Here is a 25,436-nt window from a genome sequence, read left to right on the forward strand (position 1 = left end):
CCTTTGTAATAGCCAGGTTATGTCGTGTTTGTTGTGTAATTATATTGTTCCTATTTTAATGTGTCAAACTGTATTGCATAATGAACTGTTGCTGTCCCAAGTGCAGGCCCGCAGCCAAGGGGGGGGGGGGAGGCCTTAGGCTCCCCCCCCCAAATTTTGGTGAAGTAGGTGTTTTTTTTTTCAAAAATAAATAACGAAAATAGGTGTTTTTCTCAAATAGTCAAGGTTTTCAGCAAGTGCCCCCTCCCCTAAAACAATTCCTGACTACGGGCCTGCCCAAGAGTATTTTTTCTTTCCTCCTCGGTTTGTTTGTTGTATATCATCTAACGAAATATCTATTTGCATTCTCAGACGCGTTACTGTAACATTTTCTTTCTCGTTCTTACTTCTGTGTGTACTTACACCTCTTCGTTTTCTTTTCGACTTGTTCTAAGCGATTTAACATTTTATTGCCTTACTACCCTTACGCAATGCTTCGATAGTCCGTTGCAACCTATAAATATAAGCTCCGCCCACGAGGCCGCACTGCACTTTTTTTGCATGCCTCCGCGCTGCAAGGCAAGTAAGCAGTTCACAAAGAATCGGCAGGTGTGGTGATCCTCAGGCGATATGCACGGTGTATCCGAGCGCTGAAAGAAACACGTGCCGTCGTTGCAGCTTGCCGCTGCCGAAACGATGGGACGCGATAAACAATCCGAGCGCCTGCCGCTTCGGTATACTTCAAAAGGGGCACCATCAGAAGCTTGTACTGCATCGAATGACGACAGGTAAGAGTGACGCTGAGGTACGTGCAAATAACAGTACGAAATACCTCGTTTTGAAAGAAACTAGCAGACACGAAAATCCGGATGGCGGCTGTCGGCGCAACGATGTCTCGCCTCTCGTCTCAGCGAACGACTCGATGTCGCATTATTGACCAGGTCTTCTTAACCTTTACGTCATAGAACAGAGTGGCCGCGGTTGGACGCGCATTTTACGCACGGACAGTGGTACATTTTACTTTACACTCTTAGGGTGTCACCGACTCTACGTGCCTGTAAGATACTTTTAAATAAATAAGTATGGGGGGGGGGGGGCTGAGGTGAAAATTGCCCCCCCCCCCTATAATTGAAAACCCCGTATACAAACTCTTTATCGCGCTGGCTTGCTCTTCACAGAACAATACAGCCCGCAAAACACATATAGCCTTGAGCGCGGTCATCGACCGAGGAAACGTTATCAATGTACGAGCGAGACTCGGCGGCTGATATACGCATCAATCATCGTAGTCAATGCAGTGTAATTGCTGGGGTCGGCCTATACGTTCGAGCATGTATGATACAACCCTGTTTCTTTCGTGCGCGGAGTCTGACTAGGCGAGAATATTCCGCTGTTGCTAAATTGGTGGCAGCATTCGATAAAGTTTCAAAACACGAGGGCGCGACTAGGGTAGAGGCATACTAGTATACCCTCGTCATATATCGTGAAGTAGATCTTCCATGAGAACAGACAACGCTGTAGTGTTTATTTGCGACGTTTCGACTGCAGTCCGATCCTCATGAATAAAATTTCCGTTGCGAGACCGCACTCGATCGTGTGGTCAGCCTCTTTCTCCCTTGCGTCAGCCTTGTGCTTTAAAGCACTTATACGCTATATTACGATTCGAATCTGGAAACGAGTGTGAGTGCAGAAGAGGTGCATTATGGGTAGGCTGGTTCATAATTACGAGAAGAAAACACCGCTAATAGAGTGGCTAAACATCGCTGTCTCTGTTCCTTCTTTCGTCCAGTCTTTTAGAGTTGTGTTTTGCTCACGACCGTGTAAGTGCTTGCAACAACGCGGCCGCGTCTGCTCGTACGCGTAGCAGGCGAAAACAAGAAAAAGCGACGCTTGGCACTATCACTCTTATCACTGGCACCACCGTCACGCCGTCGCGACGCACGTGGAGAGAGGCGAAAGGAAGGAACTCGTATTAGAGAACGCGCAACTGCCGCACTTCACACGCGGGCGCTGCTGTGCCGTCGGTTGTGTCACCATCATATCGCGCATATCGTCAAGTGGAAAGCGGACGTCGCGTTCCAGCACGCTTACCTCGTCGACGCGGGCGGGTGTCTCGTTCGGTGTCCGCGGTGTAACGTGCAGAAACTGTATATCTTATACAGTGTCGGCGGCTCGATCATTTCGACCTGTACCGACGACGGAACGAAGACGCGATGCCCGGCTCCATCGTTACCGGCGGAGATGCCTCCGCGGCGCCATTCGGAGAGCACGTCGAGGTCGCGCAGGGCGACCGCATCAGGCCTCGCGCCACGTACCGCGGCCGAAGGTTCCGGCTCATGAGCGTCGACGCCAGCCGCTATCGCTGGCGCTGCTCCGTGTCCACCTGCCCGTCAAAACTCATGACCGACAAGTTCGGCGAGAGACACGTGCTGTACAGCTTCAAGGATCACGACGAGAAGGAGCACCGCGCTGTCGAAGAGAGGAGGCGCTCAAATAAGGCATTCAGAAGCGAGGTAAGTGCCTAAATTCCCATTTAAGCTAACACGATACTGACAGGCTGATCATACAGCGCCTTGTAATGGCCAAATACCTTCTGTCTATTGCTCGAAAGTGTGTCGCATGCACACACCCGAAGTGCGGATGTTATTAACGTGTGACTTGCCTGTAACGAAGGCCGAAACTATACATGGTCAAAGCGTTAATGCAGCCTCGTTAGTTCCTAGATGCGGCAGACATTTTGCTGCGCGAAATATAAGCACACGGACACAAGAGAGGACACGAAGAAAAGACAGGCGTCCTGTCTTCGTGTCCTCTCTTGTGTTGTCTTAGGGTAGCCCATGGGCGTCGGTAGGATTTTGTCTTGAGGGAGGAGGGAGCGGGGTGCTAACCTGCGTAGCATCACGGTGTAGAAGGGGGGAGCCCCCGCCCCCCCCCCCCCCCCCCCCGCCGACGCCCGTGGGCTAGCCTGTGCCACAGAGTCAGTACAGACTCTAGAGGAAAAGCTGGGCTGAAAGAGCACCTACCATAAGAACACCGCCATTAGCCTACCATTCTCATTGTTGCCCTTCCATTTATTTACATATCGGCTAAAATTTGCGCTATTCGATGTTATTAATACCGCCAATATAAATCAAACACAGGCATTCTGACGAATTAGTAACGTGCGGACTGTGTTCAATGTTCATTTAGAAGATTTTTAGGAAATATTCAAGGCTATTTAGGCAATTTACGGCGGGCCGGACTCGCGAGGCAGGGAGGTGCGCTTGCAGGCACTTTTGCTTATCGTGCCACCATATCCACTTGAGTTCGAGATCACGGCCGATTGCGCGTCTTCTGACTGAATTGTGAGTTGCAGTGCGTCATCGCCTGCGCTTTCTGTTGACGCGTACTTGCAACCTTACTTCACGTAAGCCCATTTTCATTAATTACAAGGAAAACTTAATGCTATTGTCACGTCTAGCACGCGTCTCAGGGGCTAGTAACGCTCGCACGGTAGGGTAATGGCGGCAATGCAATGGCGGCGCCCTTGTGGTCGGAGATTCTAATGCATGTGTGTAGTGATTCGAAGGAAAAGGAAAAAGGCACCTAATTTCTGCAGCCCATTAGGGAGCATGCCTCTAATGCATGGGCCCTGTTGGGAGCGTTTCCTCTAGAGCCTGTACTGACTCTCTGGCCAGTGCGGTATTAGTCGGCTCACGCAGGAAACTCCTAGCGGGTCCATTGGATGAGCCGACAGGTCACGTGATATCACTTTCACCGATCAGGCGTAAGCGCGCGCATTTGAAATCTAGCGGCGGATTCACGACATGATTTCGATAGCCAGTCGTATAGACTCGCGCGTATAGAAGTCGCTGTGCCGAAGACCAAGGAGGTTCTATAGAACCTCTGGAGTGGCAGTCCCGGCCGCCGCCAACGGGAGCAAGTGAAGCCGCCGGCGGCCATGTAGCTAGAGGAAAAACACGGCGCGACCGCCATAGACGGCAATGGAATACGCGCGGCGCGCGCGTTGGTTTGCAGTCCCACAATCAAAAAATGAGATGGAAACTGCTTTAAACCCACGAACAGTTGCCTCTTCTCGTTTATGAAACAAATTATGTCATACACCCATTGTCAGCTGCAGACTTTCAGAATAATCTGTTGTCGAAGGGGTGCTTCGTATATCGAGCGCGCTGGCGCACTGTAATTTCATATGTGTTACTAGGAACTGGGTTTTTGTGTTGTAACGGCGTCAGTGTTCAAGGGGTAATCACAAGCTAACGTGGAACGCACTTATTCTGTTTACATAAGCACACATCCATCACGCGAACATTTGGCCAGAAGGAGGATTCGCAAGCATTAACCTACGTGGGCGACGTGTGCCATCACGGCAAGCGCAGCGCGCACAGCCTCGAAACGAGGTAGTAAAGCAGCCGCGTCCTTCGGTGTTTCGGTTCCGGTTTGATCGGATTTCAAAAGAGTTACATCTTGCTTTTGCCGCAATTTCTTTTTTTCGTAACTATTTGTGTCGAAGCTACGTCAAGGAGGTAGAAACTAACAGGCTTTTGTAGATGCGCTGGGAAAGCAGGAAAAATTGTAGGTACAAATTGTAGGTGCCAGGCCGTCTGCCCCGTTCTGTCGAAGCAGCATTCTGCGAAGTGAATAGAGCAGAGGTGGTTGGTTGGTTGGTTGTTCCTTGGCAACCTGGCGCAACCCACCGCGGGGTATCGGCCATGAAACGGGCGGCACCTTATTTTAGAGATAAAATTGTTTTACATGGAACAGAGGTGGTCAGAGCTGGTCGAGCTGGTAACCGTCCTTAGCTCTCTAACCACTTCTTCGACCGGCTCGTTCCCAGGTAGAACGCTGCGCGCAGTCTTTTGGAAACATGTAACACGGATAACCACGTCATGGAATGTTGCGTTTGCCAATTCCTCGATAAACATCCATCAAATTCGATATCCATGCACCGGATAAATATGCATGCACGCCGTCAGTCTTGACTTGCAAGAAAACACCAGAAAGCTCGGAATTCTAAGGGCGTTCTGACTTCCTACTCGTACCAATATTGCTCGGTACGTCCAGCTAGACTGCACCCACTTCGTGTATACACTTAAAAATCACGTACAACGTCGTGTCAGTGAACATTTAAAGCGTAAAATTTTCTTCGCTACAACTGCACGCATGTATTACATGTATGCGCACCTTTCAAATTGTTTCCAGTTTAACAGCATGCACGAAAAACAGACAATCGTCAGCGAACTAAGTGAGGACACTTACACGTGAAAAGTGATCCCAGGCGTCTTCTTATTGCGATTTGTGCAGCCATAAGTGACGCACGAAGTCGCCATGGCCTCGTAAAATGTTTAACTGCTTTACAAAAGCATGCCACCGTCCCCAAAGACAACTGCGACGGCGGGGCAACGGAGCGCACTCCGTCGTCTGCTTCCGAGTTTTTCCTTTTGCAATATGGCGGCGACCGGCTTCACTTACGGGGGCGCCACCTCCACTCCAGAAGAAATAGTATATAACCTCCTTGCCGAAGACGCAGCGTTGCGAGCTCGCGAAGCGGAGGCCGAGCGCAAGCGGAGACATGCGAGCTCGCGAAGCCGAAGCAACGAAGTGTTGCCGCCGCTACTAAGGGCAGCAAGGACCTCTGCTAGAAATGCCGCAAGCGGTATAATTAAACATCGACATCTCCGCTGTACGACCGTCTGCATGGTGTCAATGGGCCGTAGATTTTTTCATGCAATACAGAATTTTTCACAATAGCACTACGGGAGGAGGTCACTTGGCTTCACACACGAACTCTACCTTGAGTGGTGGAAATAATTGGTAGCGGTTTAAGCTACATCGAAATGACTAAATGAACAAAAAACTTAACGCTTTTATAACCAACTTGAAGCAGTTTGTTTACGTGGAAAGGTTCTAGGGCATCACAATATTAAGCAGGCTCTGTGCGCGTGCTTGTGTGTGTGTGTGTGTGTGTGTGTGTGTGTGTGTGTGTGTGTGTGTGTGTGTGTGTGTGTGTGTGTGTGTGTGTGTGTGTGTGTGTGTGTGTGTGTGTGTGTGTGTGTGTGTGTGTGTGTGTGTGTGTGTGTGTGTGGTTGTGTGTGTGTGGGTGGGTGCGTGCGTGCGTGCGTGCGTGCGTGCGTGCTGGGGGGGTGTAGAAAAGAAGGCGGTACGCACGCGCACTGACGCACTCGGCCGCGCTCTTGTGCAGGCAGTGGAGAAGATCGGCGAATTCATGTACGTGTTGGAGAGAACTATGATAGACCTCAAGTGCTGGCGCTGTCAGTACGTGAGCTGCTCCGGACGGTGCCGCACAAGCCTAGACGGCAAGACGCTTCTACACGGGCCAACACCACACACGTGCCAGGCTCTTACTCCACAGAAAGAGCAGCATGCCAGGTGCGTCTTTCCTGTCTTCTCTCGTTCAGTTAGAGCATACGTTTTGCGATGCAACTAATTCCCTAAAGGGGTACTGACACGAAAGTTTTCGGTTGTCGTTTTTTTTTTGCGTCAAGTGAAAGACCAAGCCCTCAAGAGCCTAGAAAATGTTCTGGCAAGCGTGAATGCACCCTGAAAAATTACTTACACATCTTAAAGAAAGTTTCGGTTCTTACTCTAACCTGACGTCACCACACGGTATGAGCTTCTTGTCACGTGCTCGCGCAAGATGTCGTGACGTTTCCACGGCCGCCCCGCTCCGTGGCTCCGTTGGTGACGCACATGCGGCTATTTTAAGTGTTTCTGCTGACGCACAAGCAGCCATGTTGAATATTTTGGCGCCTGACGTCATCACAGCTAGCCATACTTGTGCGTGAAGTCACCTGAATCGACACTCTAGCCTGAAGTCACGATAGTGTCGATGTCAGTAGGTCGCCATGCGAGAATCGACCGATGTCAAAATAAAATACCTTATCAGCATTTACTGAGCTTCACACTTGCTCACAGCCGTCTCTGTGTAAGGAGATATGTATGGCAGAGTAAACTCAGCCCTTCGGAAATTGATGTCAGTGTCCTTTTGATTCATTCTTTCATTCAAACTTTCATTCTAAACCTAAAAGGTGTCACTTGAAAAAGAAATTTCATTGTGTGTGTGGGGGCGGGGAGGTCAAGAGGGGATCAACGTTATTGAAACCAAATGGGAATGGGAATGGAGGAGTCAGGCTTGACGGGGGGACGAGATGGCCCCTGAATTTCGAGGCATGTACGCTTGGTGCCATCTGTCGGCTGTGGGCGCGGCGTTGCGCCGAAGCCAAATGCAAAGTAGGCAAAAAAAAAATCATAGCCTAGAAACCGAACAAGTTATGGAAGTTCCCTTCAGCCGAGAGTCATACATTTGGTTGTGTTTCAAGTAGCCGAGTGTGCGTACTGCAGGTAATTCTACATAGTACCAGATAGTACTTACCCGCTGTCGCACGATTCCCGAGTTGAAGTTTCTGCTTCAATATTCCTTTTTTTCTCCAGGCCGCTGCACGACGAACCTGTTTTGACTGAACACACACCTGCAGGTCCAAGCCAAAGTGTGACAAGTACTAGCACCGATGCCAGCGTGCAACAAAGGCAACAGCCGCAGCATATGGATGTGGCGGATAACAAGGAAGAAAGCCGTGGCAGCCAAGGACGGAGCAGCGTACCAGCACAATCTCCTCGAGAGACAGCATTGAAGATTGACTCATCTGAGAGCGATGCCGACGATGACGATATGAACGATGAAGAAAGCTCGAAAATAGGTGGCGATGAACACGAAGGGCAGGAGGAACGTTCGCGCTCCATGGGCGGTGGTCGGAGCAACGCAGCTGGCATTGGAAGCATCGCGAGCGCCGCGGAAGTGCTGAGAATGATGTCCGGCTCGTGCGAGTGCGCCCAGGACAAGCTCCGAGCAGCGATATATGCGCGGGCTCTCGACCTTCAAGTGAAGGAAGAAAAGTTGCTGGAGGTACAGATGCGCAACGAAGTCGCGAGAGGCAGGTTGCTCGATAGTCTGATGAAGAATGGACCCTCCGCGCCAGTGTGATCATAGCGCAGGCCTGTGGGGAGCGCGCATTCCGTCGAATGACGCGAAGCTGCATCTTCATTCCGAGCAATGGAATACATATTTCGCCAACTCTGATTTCATTGTACATTGCTGCACTACATAAAAGGACGCTAAAGTGAAAGAATAAAGCTGCTTAGACTGAAAAAATATTCGTTGAGAACTCACTTGGTTAATTTCTACGTGATATGTCCAATATTAAGGATGAGAGCAAAGGCCAACGTTTAGTTTTTAACTTTCCCGCTGGAATGCCACGTACGCCTGTGTCTTTAGAAAAAAACACACCAAGGAGGTGGGGGTCCCCACTTTTTTGTTTTGTTTTGGGCGACATTTTCATATATATCAGCTGGCAAAATGTCTCTATAGAAAGGAATCGACCTTCGTTTCGCAAAAAAATATCATTGAAAGAATATCTCGTACTTCTGAATGAATCTCTAGTGAGAGCATAGGCTTTTTGCTAGTGCTCACCTTAGCGTTAGCTATAGGGATTGTACGTTTTTAACGGCGGAGCATTTTAACGGCGCCCTGTCGTCGTCTCATGTCTCGCTTTGACGTCACGCAGGTCCCCCGTTTGATACACATAAGCCGAGAAGGCTGCGCGTTTGGAACGCCAGCGCTTGCTTGCCCGTTAACGCCAGCGTCGCTGAAGGGCTAATTCTTCTGTCCGAGCCAGCGAAGCGACAGCGAAACACCAGCGTCGGGAGTCAGACACTGATCTACGGAAAAGAGAAGCGGAGGCGTAACGGCAGCGCCGGTAGTTAGACGCACCGCGATCGGAGCAGTGAACAATAGAAAAACGATAGAAAGGAGGCCATAGAACAGAAAATTGATAACCGCAAAAGAAGTCAGATGATCACAAGAAAATGTTGGAAAAGGATAGAAAGGATAGAAAGCTCGTATGATCACACGAAAAGTACAGAAAACAGCAGAAAAGAGCAAATAAACACAAAAACGTAAAAGAACAGAAAAAAAGTAGATAAACACAACAAAAACACAAGGGAAATACAGGCGAATCAATTCTCCGCAGTTAGTGTAGCTGTCACTTGGTACAAAACTGGCTTTGATTTTTTTTTTTTTTTTAACGAAAGAGCTCCTTTCGCAGAAATTTCGGTGTCGGCGTCGGTTTCAGCATCTTTGGTTGCGAGCGAAAAATCATCTTGTCCATGATAAAAAAAATCAAGAAAGAAGCAAATAAAATAAATAATAAAAATGTTAGGTGCGAGTGAGAATCGTCTGCATGGCAAGCAGGTGTTCTACCACAGAGTTACGCTATTGTTTGGAACTGCTTCGGGAAAAAAAATACGCTATATGAATGTCATGCAGTGGAAGGAGTCTCCTTAAAGCATGTAATATTGCATGGCAGATGCGTAGAATAGTGCCAGGCGTCGAAACATGGGAATTGCACAATGAGTGGGTGTTCTAAAAGCCCATCCATTACAAAGCGCTCAGACAGATTTAATAATCATCAGCTGCAAAAGTATCAGCAAAGTGAGCAGCTGCGGAGGTGTAGTGGGCTCTTCGCTGATTCGCAAGCGGAAGATTTATGCCGTAGGTGGCACTTGACAACTGTACTTGCAGTAGGCATTCTAGGATAGTTTGAACGGCCAATGTTACGCGCACAGTCGTTCATTTCGTCAAGGCACAGTTGGGGCATGCACCGAGAACCGAAGCCAGGCTAGCAATTGAGAAGGCGATGCGCACGGGGCCCGATTACGCTATGGCGATCTAGTCTTGAAGCCAAAGCTCAAGCGCCCTCCAAGTTGTTGTTTTTTTTTTCTGCATCGTATACTGATAACTCCAAACAAAAGTTCGCATGATGTCAGCTCGTGGATTAGGTAGAAGCATACTTTGTCCGCTTTGTACAGCACGCGCGCTATATGATTTTCATCAGGCACATCCCATGTGTCCGACGGCCATGTATGCGAACATAAGAGTGCTCTGTTTGTTGCTGCAATCAGCCAGGTGTTTGACAATATCGTGCGAGCGCCGGCCTCTGTGACGGTGAGCGGGGGATAAGGTGACGATAGTATTCCACATCGACGCTATCCACGCAATACGCTCTCCAGTGCAAGCGCATCACGTGCCGTTCACTCATGAGGTACACCGGCGTGCCAGAGTTATCTGCCGCGATCCGCGATCCGCGGGCCTTCTATATTTTGACAAGGTGTTGTTTTTCCGACAATACAAATTTTTAAAATAAAATGCTCTCAGGGTACCTTATGCATTCTCCTAAGACGACTCGAAGGCGAAAGCCATCTTCTTCTTGTCGTTCTCAGTCGATGTATTGATCCTGCCGAGTCCCCCTCCGAAGGCTTTCTGAACCTAACGTGGTCTTGCTCTGCCTCCAGGATCGGAGGAATTGCAATCTTTCTGCACATCACGTGGTTTTGCGCTGCCTCCGTGATCGGCCCACACTTTGACCAAGCGACAATATCATGTGATGACGTTATCATGTGACGTCGTGATGACGTCGTAAATTTTGGTGATCTGTGACGTCATGATTACACCATATGGGGAAGTCATCACGTAATGATGATTTCTTGCGTAACTCGCGTTGACGTCGGCGGCGTCGAAGCGGAAATACTTTGCCAGCTAAAATGACATTGAAGGGACTTAAACGAAGGCTCGTTAATGAACTTTCTAATCATTGCCTTTAGGGCAGTTGTTTATCTTATGGTGTGTTCAGATAAGAACGCCAGTGCATGTCCGTAGACCCCTTTTAATTTCACTGAAAAAAAAAACCTTTGCTGTCCGAGTCCCCAGGACAACAACAATCTTAGTCTCGCAAGAAAAAAAAAGTTCCTGTGACGAAAAAATTTGGAAGTCTTCACTGAGCCTGAACCACTTTTCGCGAATTGCGCGCAAATCAGATTTTGACGAGGTCCTACAAAAAAAAAGATGCTATTGTAGTTGTGGGTATCAACATTTTTATTGACATACAATGAATAGCGCGAGCTTACAAAGTTGTTACCTTGCAGTTATGGGGCACTCATTTTACGATAGAAAATCGCGAATGTGGCACATTGTTGAATAATGCCCAAATTTCAGATTTTTTCGCTCCGCTTGTGTAACAGTCAGAATTTGCAAAATTTCGCAGAGCATTGTTACGCACTGGATTCACAATTGTGACAGCTATAATTGTCGAGTTCGATGTCTAAATCAAACCAAAACTGCTTAAAGGGGTCCTGCAACACATTTCCAATTAATCGTCTAATGGCTTCATTAAAATAGCTTATTTGCCCACGAATCGACGGCCACAAAAAAATTTTAGAATCCGTCAAGTACGAACGGTGTTACAGGGATTTGCTGCACGCTTTAAGGGGCCCTGCAACACTTCTTCGGCATGGTCAGAAAACGCTGCCGATCGGTAGTCAAGGCTCCCGACAACCATTAAAGCTGAACATTATAGCGCAGCACGCGGCCTGGGATTTACAATAAATTCGCATAGTCAGCTAAAAAGCGCTTCCTCTTGACAAAAAATGATGCTTACGACGTCACAGGCAGGTTCCACACCATTGGCTGATTTGAACATGGCGCGCTCGGTAGTTACTGCGGCCGCCGCGAGAGGCCGCCACTCGCCTGCGGCCGCGATCGCACTAAAAGTACAGCACACGTTCGAAGAAAAAAAAAAAGAAAATGTGCTCAAGGTCAGGAGGCGCAAGTCACGTACCTTCTTCTCCCGTGCCATGCCCCCCCACCTTGCTTAGCTTCCAGAGCTTTCGTCGGGGCGAGAGAAGAGAGAAAGCAATTACAGCGTGCGACAAATCTTTGTAACTCCGGTCGTACTGGACGGATTCTAAAACTTTTTGCGGCGTTCGATTCGTTAGGCAATAAAGTTCCTTTAGTGATGCCATACCATGGCTACTTGGAAAAGTGTTGCAGTGCCTCTTTAAGCGCTTTCTCTTCCTCGTATACTAGCGAGTGCGCGGGAAGATACACAGGGAGGGGGATGACAAAAGGGTAAGAAGATGCGTCCCTTCGTCAGCGCGCGTCATGACCTTGAGGCTTGAGCACTCCCTTTTCATATTTTTTTTTCGAACTCACGGGCTTACGTTCAGTGTGATCGCGATCGAGCGCGCGGGCACGTGGCGGCATCCCGCGACGGCCACGCTAACTATGCAGCTCACGATGCTCAAGTCAGCCAACAGCCGTGGGCTTTGGGTATATGCCGCAGTAATTTGGGTATATGGCATCATTTGTAGAGAAAAGAGGGAGCGATTGCCAGCTGACTTTGAGAATTCATTGTAATGTCCAGGCCACGTGCTGCGCTATACTGTTTGGCTCGCGTGTTCTCAGCAGTCTCGACTACCGATCGGCAGTGTTTTCTGACCATGCTGAAGAAGGGTTGCAGGGCCCCTTTAAGTATGGGCACGCCTCTAAAAATGCAATATTTTTATTTAGAAATCATTTAGAAATTATTTAAAATCATTTAGAAAAAAAGACCTCCGTTGATTTTCTTTAAACACCAGAGAAATGTAAAAACTTGTCGCATTATTATCTGCGCACGATGTGTAGTGTTTCATTGTATGTTGGTTTTATTAGGTTGTGCGCGTCTAACAAAAGAAGTGGGCCTTTGATCCCCCCTCCACCACCCCCCCCCCCCCTAAAGTTAACGCAAATATTACACAAGGGCAGACCGACGACGAGGAGCGAGTGCCACTACGAAACAACTAAGCTAAGCCAAGGAATAGGGCCATAGGGTTGCCTCCAGCTTTCCTTTTCCTTCTACTTTTCACGGGACGCACTGGCAGAACGACACCTAGGTGGCTGAGCAATAATAATAATAATTGGAGTTTTACATTCCTAAACCACGATGATAACGTGTGACGCCGTAGTGGAGGGCTCCACAAATTTTGAGCACCTGGGGTTCTTTAACGTGCACCTAAATCTAAACACACGGGCCTATAGCATCTTGCCTCCATCGAAATGCGGCCGCCGCAGCAGGGGTTCGATCCCGCAAATTTCGCGTCAGCTGTCATGCACCATAACCACTACACTACTGCGGCGGGTTGAGCGACCTCAAGGACGCGCAATGAGAGAATACAGAAGCATAGCTCACCTTTAGTGTTCCGAACATATGCCGGGCACGCATCTTGGGCGTCATCCTGTTTTGTAACAAATTACTCATCGGCAAGCTCGCTCGAGTTGCCGCGCCGTCGCGAAACTACCGCTTTCGCAAATGCGACGCGTCGCACAGACCCTTTTCATGGTCCGCAAGTGCGTTTCTTTGCGCTACACATTCGCCCAACTAATGGCGGCACCGGTAGTGCTTCAAGTGGAGAGGAGGTCCTAGTTGCACGTGCTGGGGCTTCTCTATTATGCGTGTTTAAATTAAATGATCTGAGTCTACATTTTCCGCGTCATAGCACACGCAAACTGCACTTGAACACGCTGTTTGCAGAAGTGGCTAGCCGACATTAGCTGGGCTGACTGCCACGCAGGAAAGCTAGCTTCACAATTATGAAAAGGGTCCATTGCAACATGCTCCTCGCGTGCAACGCCGAGAACATAGTTAATCTGCCGGCACAAAAAGCGCACTCACAGCGGACTCAGGTTCACATGGCAAAATAGGTTGGGACAGCTACGCACTAGAACTGCGAAGGCTGAGGAAACGCCGGAGCTGGGGGCTTTTGGCTCCTCCTCAACCTCACTTTCTTTTCCCACCCCTTTCTATACTATATTATATATGATTATGCTATGCATCGCCTCGTACCCTCTTTCTTTCCCTCCTCCTCACCCTCGCATCACTTCTCCTCGCCCTCACTTCCATTTCGCACCCCTTGCTATACTGTACTATACATGGTTATGCTATGATTTGCCATCTCGCCCTCCTCCTTCGCTTCCTCCTCACCCTCACTTTCCCTTTCCCACTCTTTTCCCATACTATTCTATGCTCTTTTCTTGGTTTTGCGTGTTTTGAGGGCTCCGCCTCCCTTAATGTGGCTCCTCCTCGCCTAACCAGTTAAAGCGGGACGACAACGCAGTTTCGCCAAGCTAAGACCCGTATTCACAAACCGATATTATTCTGATCTTATGTTTTCCTTAAGTTTCTGTACACTGAACGTGCGTTATAAGGGCACGAAAATGGTAACAGGGTAAAAGATTACTACAAGGTTGCTTTGTGAATACTGGCCTACTTTGTTTATGAAGCGCACTAAAGGCACAGAACCGATAAGGAAAACGAGAGATAAGGATGATGTTCGTTTGCGAACACGAGCCCCGGTGTGAAAATGGAGAAGTCCACGACGGCTGTACTTCGGCTGGCACGCCGCCGACCGACGTCGACCGCTCCGCGCTGGCAATTCAAAAGCTTCTGCGGTTCACTTCCGACGCCGGCGCTGCTGCGCCGTCGGTCGCTCATCGTATCACCAGCTCACCTGCGTATCGCGCGTATCTTCAAGTGGAATGCATACGTCGCGCCGTCGCACGTTTCGCCCGTCGACGCGGGCCGGGGGTGCCTCGCTCGCAGCCAGCGTCGATCGGCGGTTCGAATTTCGTTCGAAATGGACCGACGACGCAGCGAAGACTCGATGCCCGGTTCCAACGTTTCCAGCGGAGGTGCCGCCGCAGCGCACGTCCAAGACGACGTCGAGGTTGTGCAGGATGACCGCATCGGACCGCGCGCCACGTACCGCGGCCGAGGGTTCAGCCTCGTGAGCGTCGACGCGACCCGCTATCGCTGGCGCTGCTCTGTGTCCAGCTGTACGTCGCGACTCGTGACCGACAAGTTCGACGACAACCACGTCCTGTACGGCTTCGAAGATCACGACGAGAAGGAGCACCGTGCTGTGGAAGAGAGAGAGCGTTCGAATAAGACATTCCAAAGGGAGGTAGGTGAACAAGTGGAACTCCGCGTGAACTTAACGATAGTCGGGCTGATTATATTGCACCTGGTCATAGCCATGCATGTTCCGTCTATTGCGCCAAAGTGTGGTTCATGCAAATATCTCAGAGTGCCGATTTTATGATGTACGGAAGAGCGAAACTATGCGTGGCGTTGGTGTCATTTCGTGCCAATCGTCCCAGACATTACGCTCTGCGCTATCACATTCTACTGTCAGAAATTGTGGGCAATAAATTTAGCGCTGTATTTGTCCTCCTTCAGTACTTTTGCGAGAAAAAAAAAACATTTCTGTCGCCAGCAGTGATTGGGATGTTGCCGTAATGGGAGACAGCGAGATTGCTGAAATAATCCCTCAAAAATACATTACTAGGGTCTGTCCAGATAAGAACGAACACGAGGTTCTCGTCATCATTGCCGATTTTGATGAAATTTACTGTACTTGCATGTTTTAGACCAAGAACAATGATTTCGAAGTTATTTCGAAAAAAAAGTTTTGGCCGCCTAAAAAGCATATAGCAAATGTGTATATATATTTTGGCCGCAAGAAACACATTTCAGCCAACATCGCAGTTTCTTCATTTTGAGAGCACCTTGTAGAAAAATGGCGCACGTCTGGGTCACAATAAATATTCTCAAAAGAACACATGAAATGAAATCTTGTGAGCACTATATTTTCATTTGCTGTAAAAGGACTTTTGAGGAAAGAAATCAGAAACATGGTAGTCGGCACAAGATACCTGTATTTCGGAGATTTATTGCTGCAGACAAGTTAAACGGAGAATAATAAAACTCGGTATATATTGAATTTGATAACTGCGCTTTCTTTTTAAAGAATTTCGTGAATTTTGCGCGAACTGTTATGCTGTACCGAGTGGTAGAGCATCGCACGCGTAATTCGAAGCTTGTGGGTATAGATCGCACCGGCTGAAAGAGTGCTTTCTTGTACATTTCAGTCACAATCAATACGCTACAGTTAAAAAGAACAAATAATGAATATCGCAATGTTTTCCTTAGCCTAATTGTCTGTCAGTTTTACTTGTTGTGTCTAACCAGGAAATGCAGGCGTCACGCAAGCGCAATGACTCACTCGGCCGCGCGCTTGTGCAGGTGGTGGAGAAGATCGGCGAATTCACGTACGTGTTGGAGAGGACTTTCAGATTGTTAGACATCAAGTGCTGGCGCTGTCAGTGTGTGGGCTGCCCCGGACGTTGCCGCACAAGCATGGACGGTAAGACAATTCTGCACGGGCCAACACCACACAGCGTGCCAGCCGCTTCCACCACAGGAAGAGTTGGAGCTTCTTCGGTATTATATTTCCTTGTGGCCGTCACACGACGGACCTCCTTCGGGTGAACACGCGCCTGCAGCTGCAAGCCAAGGTGTCGAAAGTGGTAGCTCCGACGCAAGCGTGCAAGGAAGGCAACAACAGCATATGGAAATTGCGGATGGCAACGAAGAAAGCTGTGGCAACCGGGGACCCAGAAACACGCCAGGACAACGTTCCAGAGAATCGAACGTGAAGACTGACTCACCTGAGAGTATGGGCGTTGGCAGGGGGGTGCAGAAGGGGCACTCGCCTCTGCAAAGCCACACAGGCCTTTGTTCCCCTCCGAGGAAATACCATCGCTCCCCCCTTCACCCCCACCTCGATGCAACACCGGTTTGCACACCCGAAATCAAAATTCTGCCGACGCCTATGTGTAAGAGGGAAGGCAACGATGTCGATATGCGCGATAATGAAAGCTCAAAGAGAGGTGGCGACGAAGAAGACAAAGTGCAGCCGCAACGTTTACGATCGAGAGGATGTCGTCGAAGCAACGTGGAGGGCAACGCGAGCGCCGCGGAATTGCTGGGAATAATGTCTGGCCCGTGCGCGTGCGCTCAGAAAAAGCTCCGGGCGGCGATTTACGAGCGCGTTTCCGACCTGCTCCTTCAGAAAGAAAAGTTGCTGAAGGTACAGAAGCGCAACGAAGTCCGGAGAGGCAGGCTTCTCCACAGACTCGTGAAGAATGGACCTTCTGAGGCAAATTTGTACAGAAATCCGCAGAGGGGCCTCCGCTCCGCCGACTGACGCGAACATATACTTTCCAACCGCAACAACGTAAGATATAATTCGCCAACTATGACTTCATTGTACATTGTTACGCTATCTGAAGGAACGCTGAAGTGAGGCAATAAATTAGAATAGACTGATAAATTATTCTTTGGGAACTCTTCTTTAACTTAGACGTATGTTCATTATTACTGCAAGAAAATGAAGGCCAACGTACGTTTCGCTTCTTAAATTTCCCGCCTAAAACTCAGACCAACTGAATGTCAATCTGTCGTCGCGGATCCCAGAGTCTTTTCTGGCAGACCGCAACTTACTTGTAGCAATAAATACATACGTACGCCCTTGCGTATGCTGTCAAAACCTGTGACGTCATTTCCACTTGGTGCGGGAGCCACAAGGCAGTGTCGCCACCGGTATTTTCTTTCTCTTTTTTTTGCGTATTTTCAGCTTTACCATGAGTCTCATCACGACAATAGCGGTGCAATTGCAAGTTGAGGAGGTACGATTTTTCGAATAGGGTCTTGCGGCCACCATTTGCGCGTTGCGCTTGCAGTGTCATGGTGGCAGAAAGGGAAGCTACGACGAATAATAGTTAAAAGCAGATACAGGAATTTGCCTTCGTTCGGCTAGCCATACCACTTGATGCCGTGAATTCTACCGCCAGATTTGAAATGTGCGCGCTTACACCTGATTGGTGAAAGCGAGATCACGTGACCTGCCGGCTCAACCAGTGAGTGTTTCTGCGGACGCCCACTACTACCATTAAGTCGAAGGCGAGCCTAAAGCAGCTCCGCTGGGACAACAATAGCGTGTCTTTTCCGTTTGGCACTATCACCGCTATCACTGCTGTCACCCGTATCACTGGCAGCGCTGTCGCGACGCGCGTGAGCGGCGAAAAAGAGGAACTCGTACTCGAGGATGCGCGCATGCCTCTCGGTGCTGCGCCGTCGGTCTCATCGTATCACGGGCGCACCGCGGGCATATCATCCAAGTGGAAAGCGGGCGTCGCGTACTCGCACGTTTCGCTCGTCGTCGCTCGCAGCCGGCGTCGATCGGCGGCTCAGTTTATTTCGGCCGTGGCCGACGACTGGACGAAGACACCATGCTCGGCTCCACCGTTTCAAGCGGAGATGCCGCCAAAGCGCGCGTAGGAGATGACGTCGAGGTCGTGCAGGGCGACCGCATCAGGCCACGCGCCATATACCGCGGCCAAAGCTTCCGGCTCATGATCGTCGACGCGAATCGCTATCGCTGGCGCTGCTCCGTGTCCACCTGCCCGTCGAAACTCATGACCGACAAGTTCGGCGAGAGACACGTGCTGTATGCCTTCAAGGATCACGACGAGAGCGAGCACCGCGCTGTCGAAGAGAGGAGGCGCTCCCATAAGACATTCAGAAGCGAGGTAAGTGCCGGAGTTCTATGTAAGCTAACCGAATACAGTCGGGCTGATCGTACAGCGCCTTGTAATAGTCAGGTACTACGTTCTGTCTATTGCGCGAGAGGGTGGCGCATGCACGTATCCGACGTGCTGATTTCATGAACGTATAACTTGCCTGTAACGAAAAACGAAACTATACAGAGTGCTTTTAACAGCAGAGCTGTTTAAGTTTGAGCTTGATTCGGTCGGAATGAAACGAAAACTATCATCTTGATTAGTGCTGCTCCTCATGAGCTATGGATAACGTTGGCAAAAACTCGGCCGGCGCGCTCTCTTCATCACCTCCTTCATCTTCTGCATATATAGAGAAACAGAAAGAGGAAAAAATGAAGACAGTGAGAAAGAATGAGATAGAAAGAAACATAGACAAAAATGAGGTAGAAAAAAAACAGAGAGAAAGATAAAAATAAAGATCTGCTTTTCCTTCAGGCTTGGCACCGCTACCCCGAAGCTGCCTAAATATTGTATATGCGAGTTTTTCAGGCAATAGAGAATTTGTCATAAAAGTTCCATGGCAGCAAGACATTTGTAGTTTTCACAGACGAACTCTAGGTCGAGGTGGAACTAATTTACCGCGGCTAAAGTTGACATTGAAATGAGCAGGTGAACGAAAACTTTGCGCTTTTATTACAAACTTGAGGTCATTTGTGTATGTGCAAAAGTTGTTGGCCTTGACAATATGTGTCAGGCTTTCCTTCTTTCTTTTTCTTTTTTTCTTACGCGCAGTGACTCACTCGGCCGCGCTTTTGTGCAGGTAGTGGAGAAGATTGGCGAATTCACGTACGTGTTGGAGAGAAGTATGACAAACATCAAGTGCTGGCGCTGTAAGTACGTGAGCTGCTCCGGACGGTGCCGCACAAGCCTCGACGGCAAGACGCTTCTACACGGGCCAACACCGCACACGTGCCAGTCTCTTACTCCACAGAAAGAGCAGCAGGCCAGGTACGTCGTGCGCCTAGTCTTCTCTCGGTCATAGCAAACGTTGTGCCATGCTAGTAACTTCCTTAACTGATGTAAGCAGAAAAGAAATTACATGACGTGGATTTTGGGACATGTTCGCGTGGCGCCATCTGTGGGCTGTGGCGCGGTGTTTCGCCGAATGCGACATAAGCGGAGAAAAAAAAGACAGCGTAGCCTAGAAACAGAACTTGTTAAACAAATTCCTTGCAGCAGAGATTCATACATTTTGTTGTAAGTTTAAAGTATCGCAGTGTAGAGTGCTGACGGATTGAAATGCGAAAACTAAGTTATAATGCTCGTAGTTTCCTTTCCGGCTTTTGCATTTCGTTTCATATCGGCGTAATTATGACTCGAGCAGTTACATCAGAGCCAACGTTACCTTTAGGTGACAGATCAGCAGCGACATGGCGCCGCTGCTACTAATAAAAAAAAATGATGCCGCGTTTGAATCCGTGAGTACTGGTACGCCTTGTGGGTAATTCAAGAAACAGTGTTTACCCGCTGTCGGACAATTCCTCTGATGGAGTTTCCGCTTCAGTATCTTTCTTCATTTTTTCTTCAGGCCGCTGCACGACCAACCTCTTTCGAGTGAACACACGCCTGTAGGTCCAAGCCAAAGTGTGACAAGTACTAGCACCGATGCCAGCGTGCCACAGACGCAGCAGCAGCACATGGATGTGGCGGATGATAACGAAGAAAGCCGTGGCAGCCAGGGACGGCGAAGCGTACCACCAGAACCTCCTGGAGAGATGGTTGTGAAGATTGACTCATCCGAGAGCGATGCCGACGATGACGAAAGCTCGAAAATAGATGTCGACGAAGTAGACGAAGTGCAGCTGCGGCGTTCGCGCTCGACAGGCGGTGGTCGGAGCAACGAAGCGGGCATTGCAAGCGTCGAGAACGCCGCGGAAGTGCTGAAAATGTCGTCCGGCTCGTGCGAGTGCGCCCAGAACAAGCTCCGAGCAACGATTTATGAGCGGGTTGTAGACCTTCTAGTTAGGGAAGAAAAGTTGATGGAGATACAGATGCGAAACGAACTCCTGAGAGTCAGGCTGCTCGATAGTCAGATGAAGAATGAGCCTTCTGAGGCAGAATTGTGCGCAAAACCCGCTTGGAGGCCTGTTCTCCGTCGACTGACGCGAAGATATAGTTCAAATCGAAGCAATGCAAGGTATAATTCCTCATCGCTGGCCTCATTGTGCATTGTCGCGCTACTGGCGGGAAGGCCGAAGTGAAACAATAATGCAGTTCAGACTCATAAACTATTCTTTGAGAACTCTGTCATCGTTAATTTTGGCATGATAGGTGCATTAATAAAGCAGGAAGTGAAGGCCAACCTCTCACATTTGAACTCCCCCTGCGAAACATCAGGACACGTCAATGTGTCGTCACGGATCTCGGAGTCCTTTTTTTTTTTTTAACGCCATGTGGTTCGTTTTTACTAGTAACAAAATGCATAGACCCTAGAAGACGCTGTCCAAATCCATGACGTGATATCCAGTTGGCCCTGGAGTCACAAAGCCGCGTCGCCACCGGTATTTTCCTTTTTCACGTGTTTTCTGTTCTTTTTTTTCTGCTATTTCTTGGGATATGGGGATACAAGTGAAGCCCAAGAGCAGTCAAAATAGACATCGAAAGTTTTGTGAGACAATAATAATCGCGAGGGTTTTACGCGCCAGAAGTACCGCATGATCAGTAGTCGCGCCTTAGTGGTAGACTGAAAATAATCGCGACCACTTAAGGTTCTTTAAGAGGGCCCATATATAGGCACACGGGCGTTATTTCCATTTCATGCTCATCGAAACGCAACCGCCGTTGCCAGGAATCGAACCCGCGCCCTCGAGCTTCGCAGAGCGACACGTTACGTGCTAAACTACCACGGCAGGTAATCTTAAAGTGCACTTTGCATGGGGTAAACACGAGACTTTGGTATAGCTGGCAATTTTATTGTAGCAGACAAACGCTGACAAACGCACCACGATAACCCTAAGTCAGTAACGACGCGGCACAGATCGTAAACAAACGTTTTTGTGAGCGGTCATGTTAACGGCTGCCTAACATAAGCTGTAGTGGTGGTGGTGGTGTTTGTCTAACGTCAATTATGGTTGCAGCGTTGCCTTCCCGTTCTCATAACAGTGTAAGAAACATTACGTAATATACTTTTATGACTCGGGAAGCTTTGGTCACTCGTTGCTCGTCCGTGCAGGAATACGCCAACGAACACTGCTTATGATATGTACAGTGTAGACCACATCTAAGACACCTCATTAGTATTCAAGCGGGCAAAACTAGTACGCCTATTCTACATCACTGGGGAAGTGTCCGTTATATTATGTCTAAAGATGTGGATAAGCACAGTAATAATTTTCCGAATTGTGTATTGAACATAAGCTACTATGAGGTCTTGTATACTAACGACGTGTTCATTTTAGATGTTGTCGACCCTGTACATCAGAGCACCGTAGCGTGCACTTCGTTTCCATAGCACTGAGGTCTGTGCCGTAATAACGTGGGGGCGACGTTACGTCGGAGCTTAGGCTACCCTTTAGACGACCGTCGACGCACCTGTTAAGCCCGCGGTATGCACACAACTCAACTGCATAATTTACACAAAGGCGTCGATCCAACTTTCGTAACGCTTGGTTCAAAGCCAATAAATGCGGAACAGGACACTCCTCGCTGACTGCTTTGCATGAAATTGATTCGCACAATGCGCAGGATCTGTCGGAATTTCAATTGAGCTGAAATTTTTATATGAGCTGGGAAGACGTCTCTATATGAAAGGAATCAACCTTCATTTTGCAAGAATTATCACAGATTTCTGAATGGAGGAATCTCTCGGATTTCTGAATGAATCTTTCGGGAGATCACAGGCTTTTTGCTGGTGCTCACCTTAGCGCTATAGCTACAGGCACGCAGCGTATCATGTCTCCCTTTAACGTCACTCAACTCCCACGTTTGATACACATAAGCCGAGCAGGTTGCACTTTTGGAACGCCAGCGCTTGCTTGTCCGTGAACGACAGCGTCGCCGAAGGGCTAATTCGTCTGTCCGAGCCAGCGAAGCGACAGCGAAACGCCAGCGTCGGGAGCTAGACACAGAGCTACGGAAGAGAGAAGCGGAAGCGAAACGCCAGCGCCGGTAGTTAGACGCACCGCGCTCGGAGCAGCAAACAGTAGAAAAACGGTAGAAAGGAGACCACAGAACAGAAAATTGATAATCACGAAAAAAAAAAGATAATCTCAAGAAAACAGCAGAAAATGATAAAAGATATGACATAATCACACGAAAAGAACAGAAAAGAGCAGAAAATAGCAAATATACATAAGAACAGAACAGAATAGAGCAGTTAAACACATCAGCAATACAAGGGAAACACAGGCGAATCAATACTTCGCATTTCGTACAGCTTTCATTTCGAGTGGAAATGGCTTGGATTTTTTTAGTTGCTACAGTCAGCCACATCTTTAACAGTATCACGCGAACGCCGGCCTCTCCGACGGTGAGTGGGTGATAAGGCGACGAGAGTTTCTGACACCGGCGCCATCCACACAATGGACACTCCAGTGGGAGCGCATCGTGCGCCCGTTCGCTTTTGGAGTGCACACGCCGTACTGGCGTTATCTGCCGCGATCCCATACCTTAACGCTCTTCTCTACTTGGTGCAGTAGGCATTTATCTCGCATAAAAAAAGGCATACGTTGTGATGTAGAAAGCATGCATAAGTGAGATTTGGCGTCTGCGAAAAGCTTTCGCTTCTTTAATTTTACGTGTTGCTTAATATGCGCATGTGCTGTCGCAGAGCAGAAGAAAAGAAAGGAGCTTGTAAGCAGGGTCACGTATTGTCAGGGATTCTTTTGAGCGATGCATGAAGCCCCACTGTACTAGGTGCGGATACAATAATAATGATAATAATAGTAATACCTGGGGTTTAACGTCCCAAAACCACGATATGATTATGAGGGGCGCCGTAGTGGAGGGCTCCGGAAAATTCGACCACCTGGGGTTCTTTAACGTGCACCTAAATCTAAGTAAGTACACGGGCCTCAAACATTTTCGCCTCCATCGGAAATGCAGCCGCCGCGGCCGGGATTCGATCCCGTGACCTGCGGGTCAGCAGTCGAGCGCCATACCCACTAGACCACCGTGTCGGGGCTAGCTGCGGATACAGTTTTTTTTTTTCGTTTTTGACGAGGATGAGGTGTTTGACTTGGTGATCGTGATTAGTGTCGATGATTGCACACACTCTTACGATCAGTAATCGTAATTAATTTATTCCCGTTCCAATAAGCATTCCAACAACACACGTATAGACACTGGAGAGATGCAGTTAGTGACTGAGTTTGTCACGGGTCAACGCTGGCGGTCAGCACACGATTTGTTTTTACATATAGGGCTCACAATTCACAGAGGCAAGGTGTACGCATTTCTAGAGGGGAAAGAAACATAACCGCTAAATGCTTGTACAGAAGAGCTATTTGCGTACGTGAGGTTGCCTTACAGAATCGGCTGATTTCTCATGTAGCCAAATGTGTGCTAATGCCAGCAGCATGGTGCTCTCTCTTGTACAACCCTTCCGCGTTAAAACATCAAACCAGTCTTGTAGCCGATCGTCACCGCATTCATCGTACATCGCTGCACCGACCATATCCTATCGCCGAGGAGGGATGGGCTTCTCCCCGTTTACCCACGATAAGAAGAGAATAGAGTGAGAACTGCGAGTATAGACTACTTTTATTACCATGAGATAAAGCATGCGGTGTCGAGCTCGTTTTCGAGGGGAGATAAACGTTTCACGTCACAGTGCCAACAAAGAGCACCTGCAGATATGGGAAAATGATAACGGTCGATTCGTGAGCGCGCCAATTGTCGCAAAAAAAAAGGTAAGATTGCCGGGGCCTATGTGAAAGGGTCCCTGAACCACTCCGACTTCAAAGACGAGAGATTGCTTTCTTTCTAGCTTTCACTACCCTTCCTTCTGGCGCTATCTCCTCCTCGCCACTATATATATTTCTTCATAAAACACGTGGACAATCTCAGCACTAAGCGTTGAACCTATCAGGATTTCGCGCATTTCGGCTACACGCTGTTATCTCAGCTTGCGCAGTCGAAAGCGCACAAAACGAAGTGAAATCAGTTGAGCGCGCACGATAGTCATGCGAGACAAGACAGATCGGGTGTGCGAATGCACGGCACAGGAGGGTAGGAGACAATTCACAACTGATATCCCTCGTATATAAACCGATCGAGAGCTTATTTCCTCATGACGTTAGGTGAACAGACTGCTGGCGTCACAAATTGTGCCCAAAAGACGAGAAACGCCAGAAGAGAAAAACGCGCTCGCTCTTTGTATTTTCGGACGTTCGTTGTTTATAGGGGACACTTAAGCACGCCTAAACCTTCAATATTTTGTGCAGAGGCGCTTTGTGATGGAGAAATTAAGGTAAATGTTTGAAGTGATTTCCGTCATTAGTGGGACATTCTACAACCAGCCCGATGACGTAGTATTCCTGAGTATAATTGGTCATTAGTGCTAACACTGGTAATAATATAAAATGTCCCACAGTGCGTTGCAAGACGGTTTCACACGCTACCTGCGCATTTCTGTTCGATTCACGGAAGGAATACATTTTTGACGTTACCCTTCAGGACGCGAGTGGTCGCAAGGTTTCGGTTTCGCGCGGCTTCGCTCCAGTGGCGCAGTCGCGCCTCAGTAGTAGTTTCCTTATCGCGTACTTCGGCGCGGGCCACGCTGGCTAGCGAAACTCGCTCGTACTGCAATTCAGAGAAAACGGCGTGTCCATGTGATGCCTTCAGATGCCCGAATTACGCTACTTGACCAAGAGAAGCTGCATCACCGAAATGGACGTGTCTTTCTACCGGGCCCCACGGAGGGAACCTTTACGCTCAAAGTAGCCGAGTGCCGCACTTCTGCGTGAGTGCGATGAACAACAGAAAAATCTACTCGTGTGCTCGCTGCGTTTTGGTGAAGAGGATCACGAAACCAACCGTAACGTGTGCAAGTCGTGTGATGCGCCCTTCAAAGCATCGCTTTCACGTATCACTGTTATGAGAGGCACCGTAGTGGAGGACTCCGGAAATTTCGATCGCCATGGTTTCTTAGAGGTACTGACACAAAATTTTG

General features: G+C 48.8%; 2 protein-coding genes across 5 annotated transcripts; both read left to right on the top strand.

Moving 5' to 3' along the window:
- Positions 1-1,961: 1,961 nt before the first annotated feature.
- Positions 1,962-20,640, top strand: LOC119396553 (uncharacterized). 4 transcript variants are annotated; one of them, XM_049417136.1, is made up of 4 exons: positions 1,962-2,492; positions 6,179-6,366; positions 7,429-7,900; positions 20,311-20,640. In XM_049417136.1, exons 1-4 carry the CDS (start codon positions 2,193-2,195, stop codon positions 20,524-20,526), a joined length of 1,176 nt encoding a protein of 391 aa, XP_049273093.1. In that variant the 5' UTR covers positions 1,962-2,192; the 3' UTR covers positions 20,527-20,640. The 4 variants fall into 4 exon arrangements, with proteins under 4 accessions (XP_049273093.1, XP_049273092.1, XP_037519741.1 ...); XM_049417135.1 differs by having other exon boundaries at positions 7,429-7,694; positions 20,102-20,640; XM_037663813.2 differs by lacking the exon at positions 20,311-20,640 and having other exon boundaries at positions 1,965-2,492; positions 7,429-8,811.
- LOC119396555 (uncharacterized) lies at positions 14,392-17,102 on the top strand. The gene is made up of 2 exons (XM_037663814.2): positions 14,392-14,826; positions 15,948-17,102. The coding sequence occupies exons 1-2, from the start codon at positions 14,500-14,502 to the stop codon at positions 16,191-16,193; spliced, it is 573 nt and encodes a 190-aa protein (XP_037519742.1). The 5' UTR covers positions 14,392-14,499; the 3' UTR covers positions 16,194-17,102.
- Positions 20,641-25,436: the final 4,796 nt, after the last annotated feature.

Source organism: Rhipicephalus sanguineus, chromosome 6 (genome assembly GCF_013339695.2).
Source record: "Rhipicephalus sanguineus isolate Rsan-2018 chromosome 6, BIME_Rsan_1.4, whole genome shotgun sequence".
NCBI classification, from domain to species: domain Eukaryota; kingdom Metazoa; phylum Arthropoda; class Arachnida; order Ixodida; family Ixodidae; genus Rhipicephalus; species Rhipicephalus sanguineus.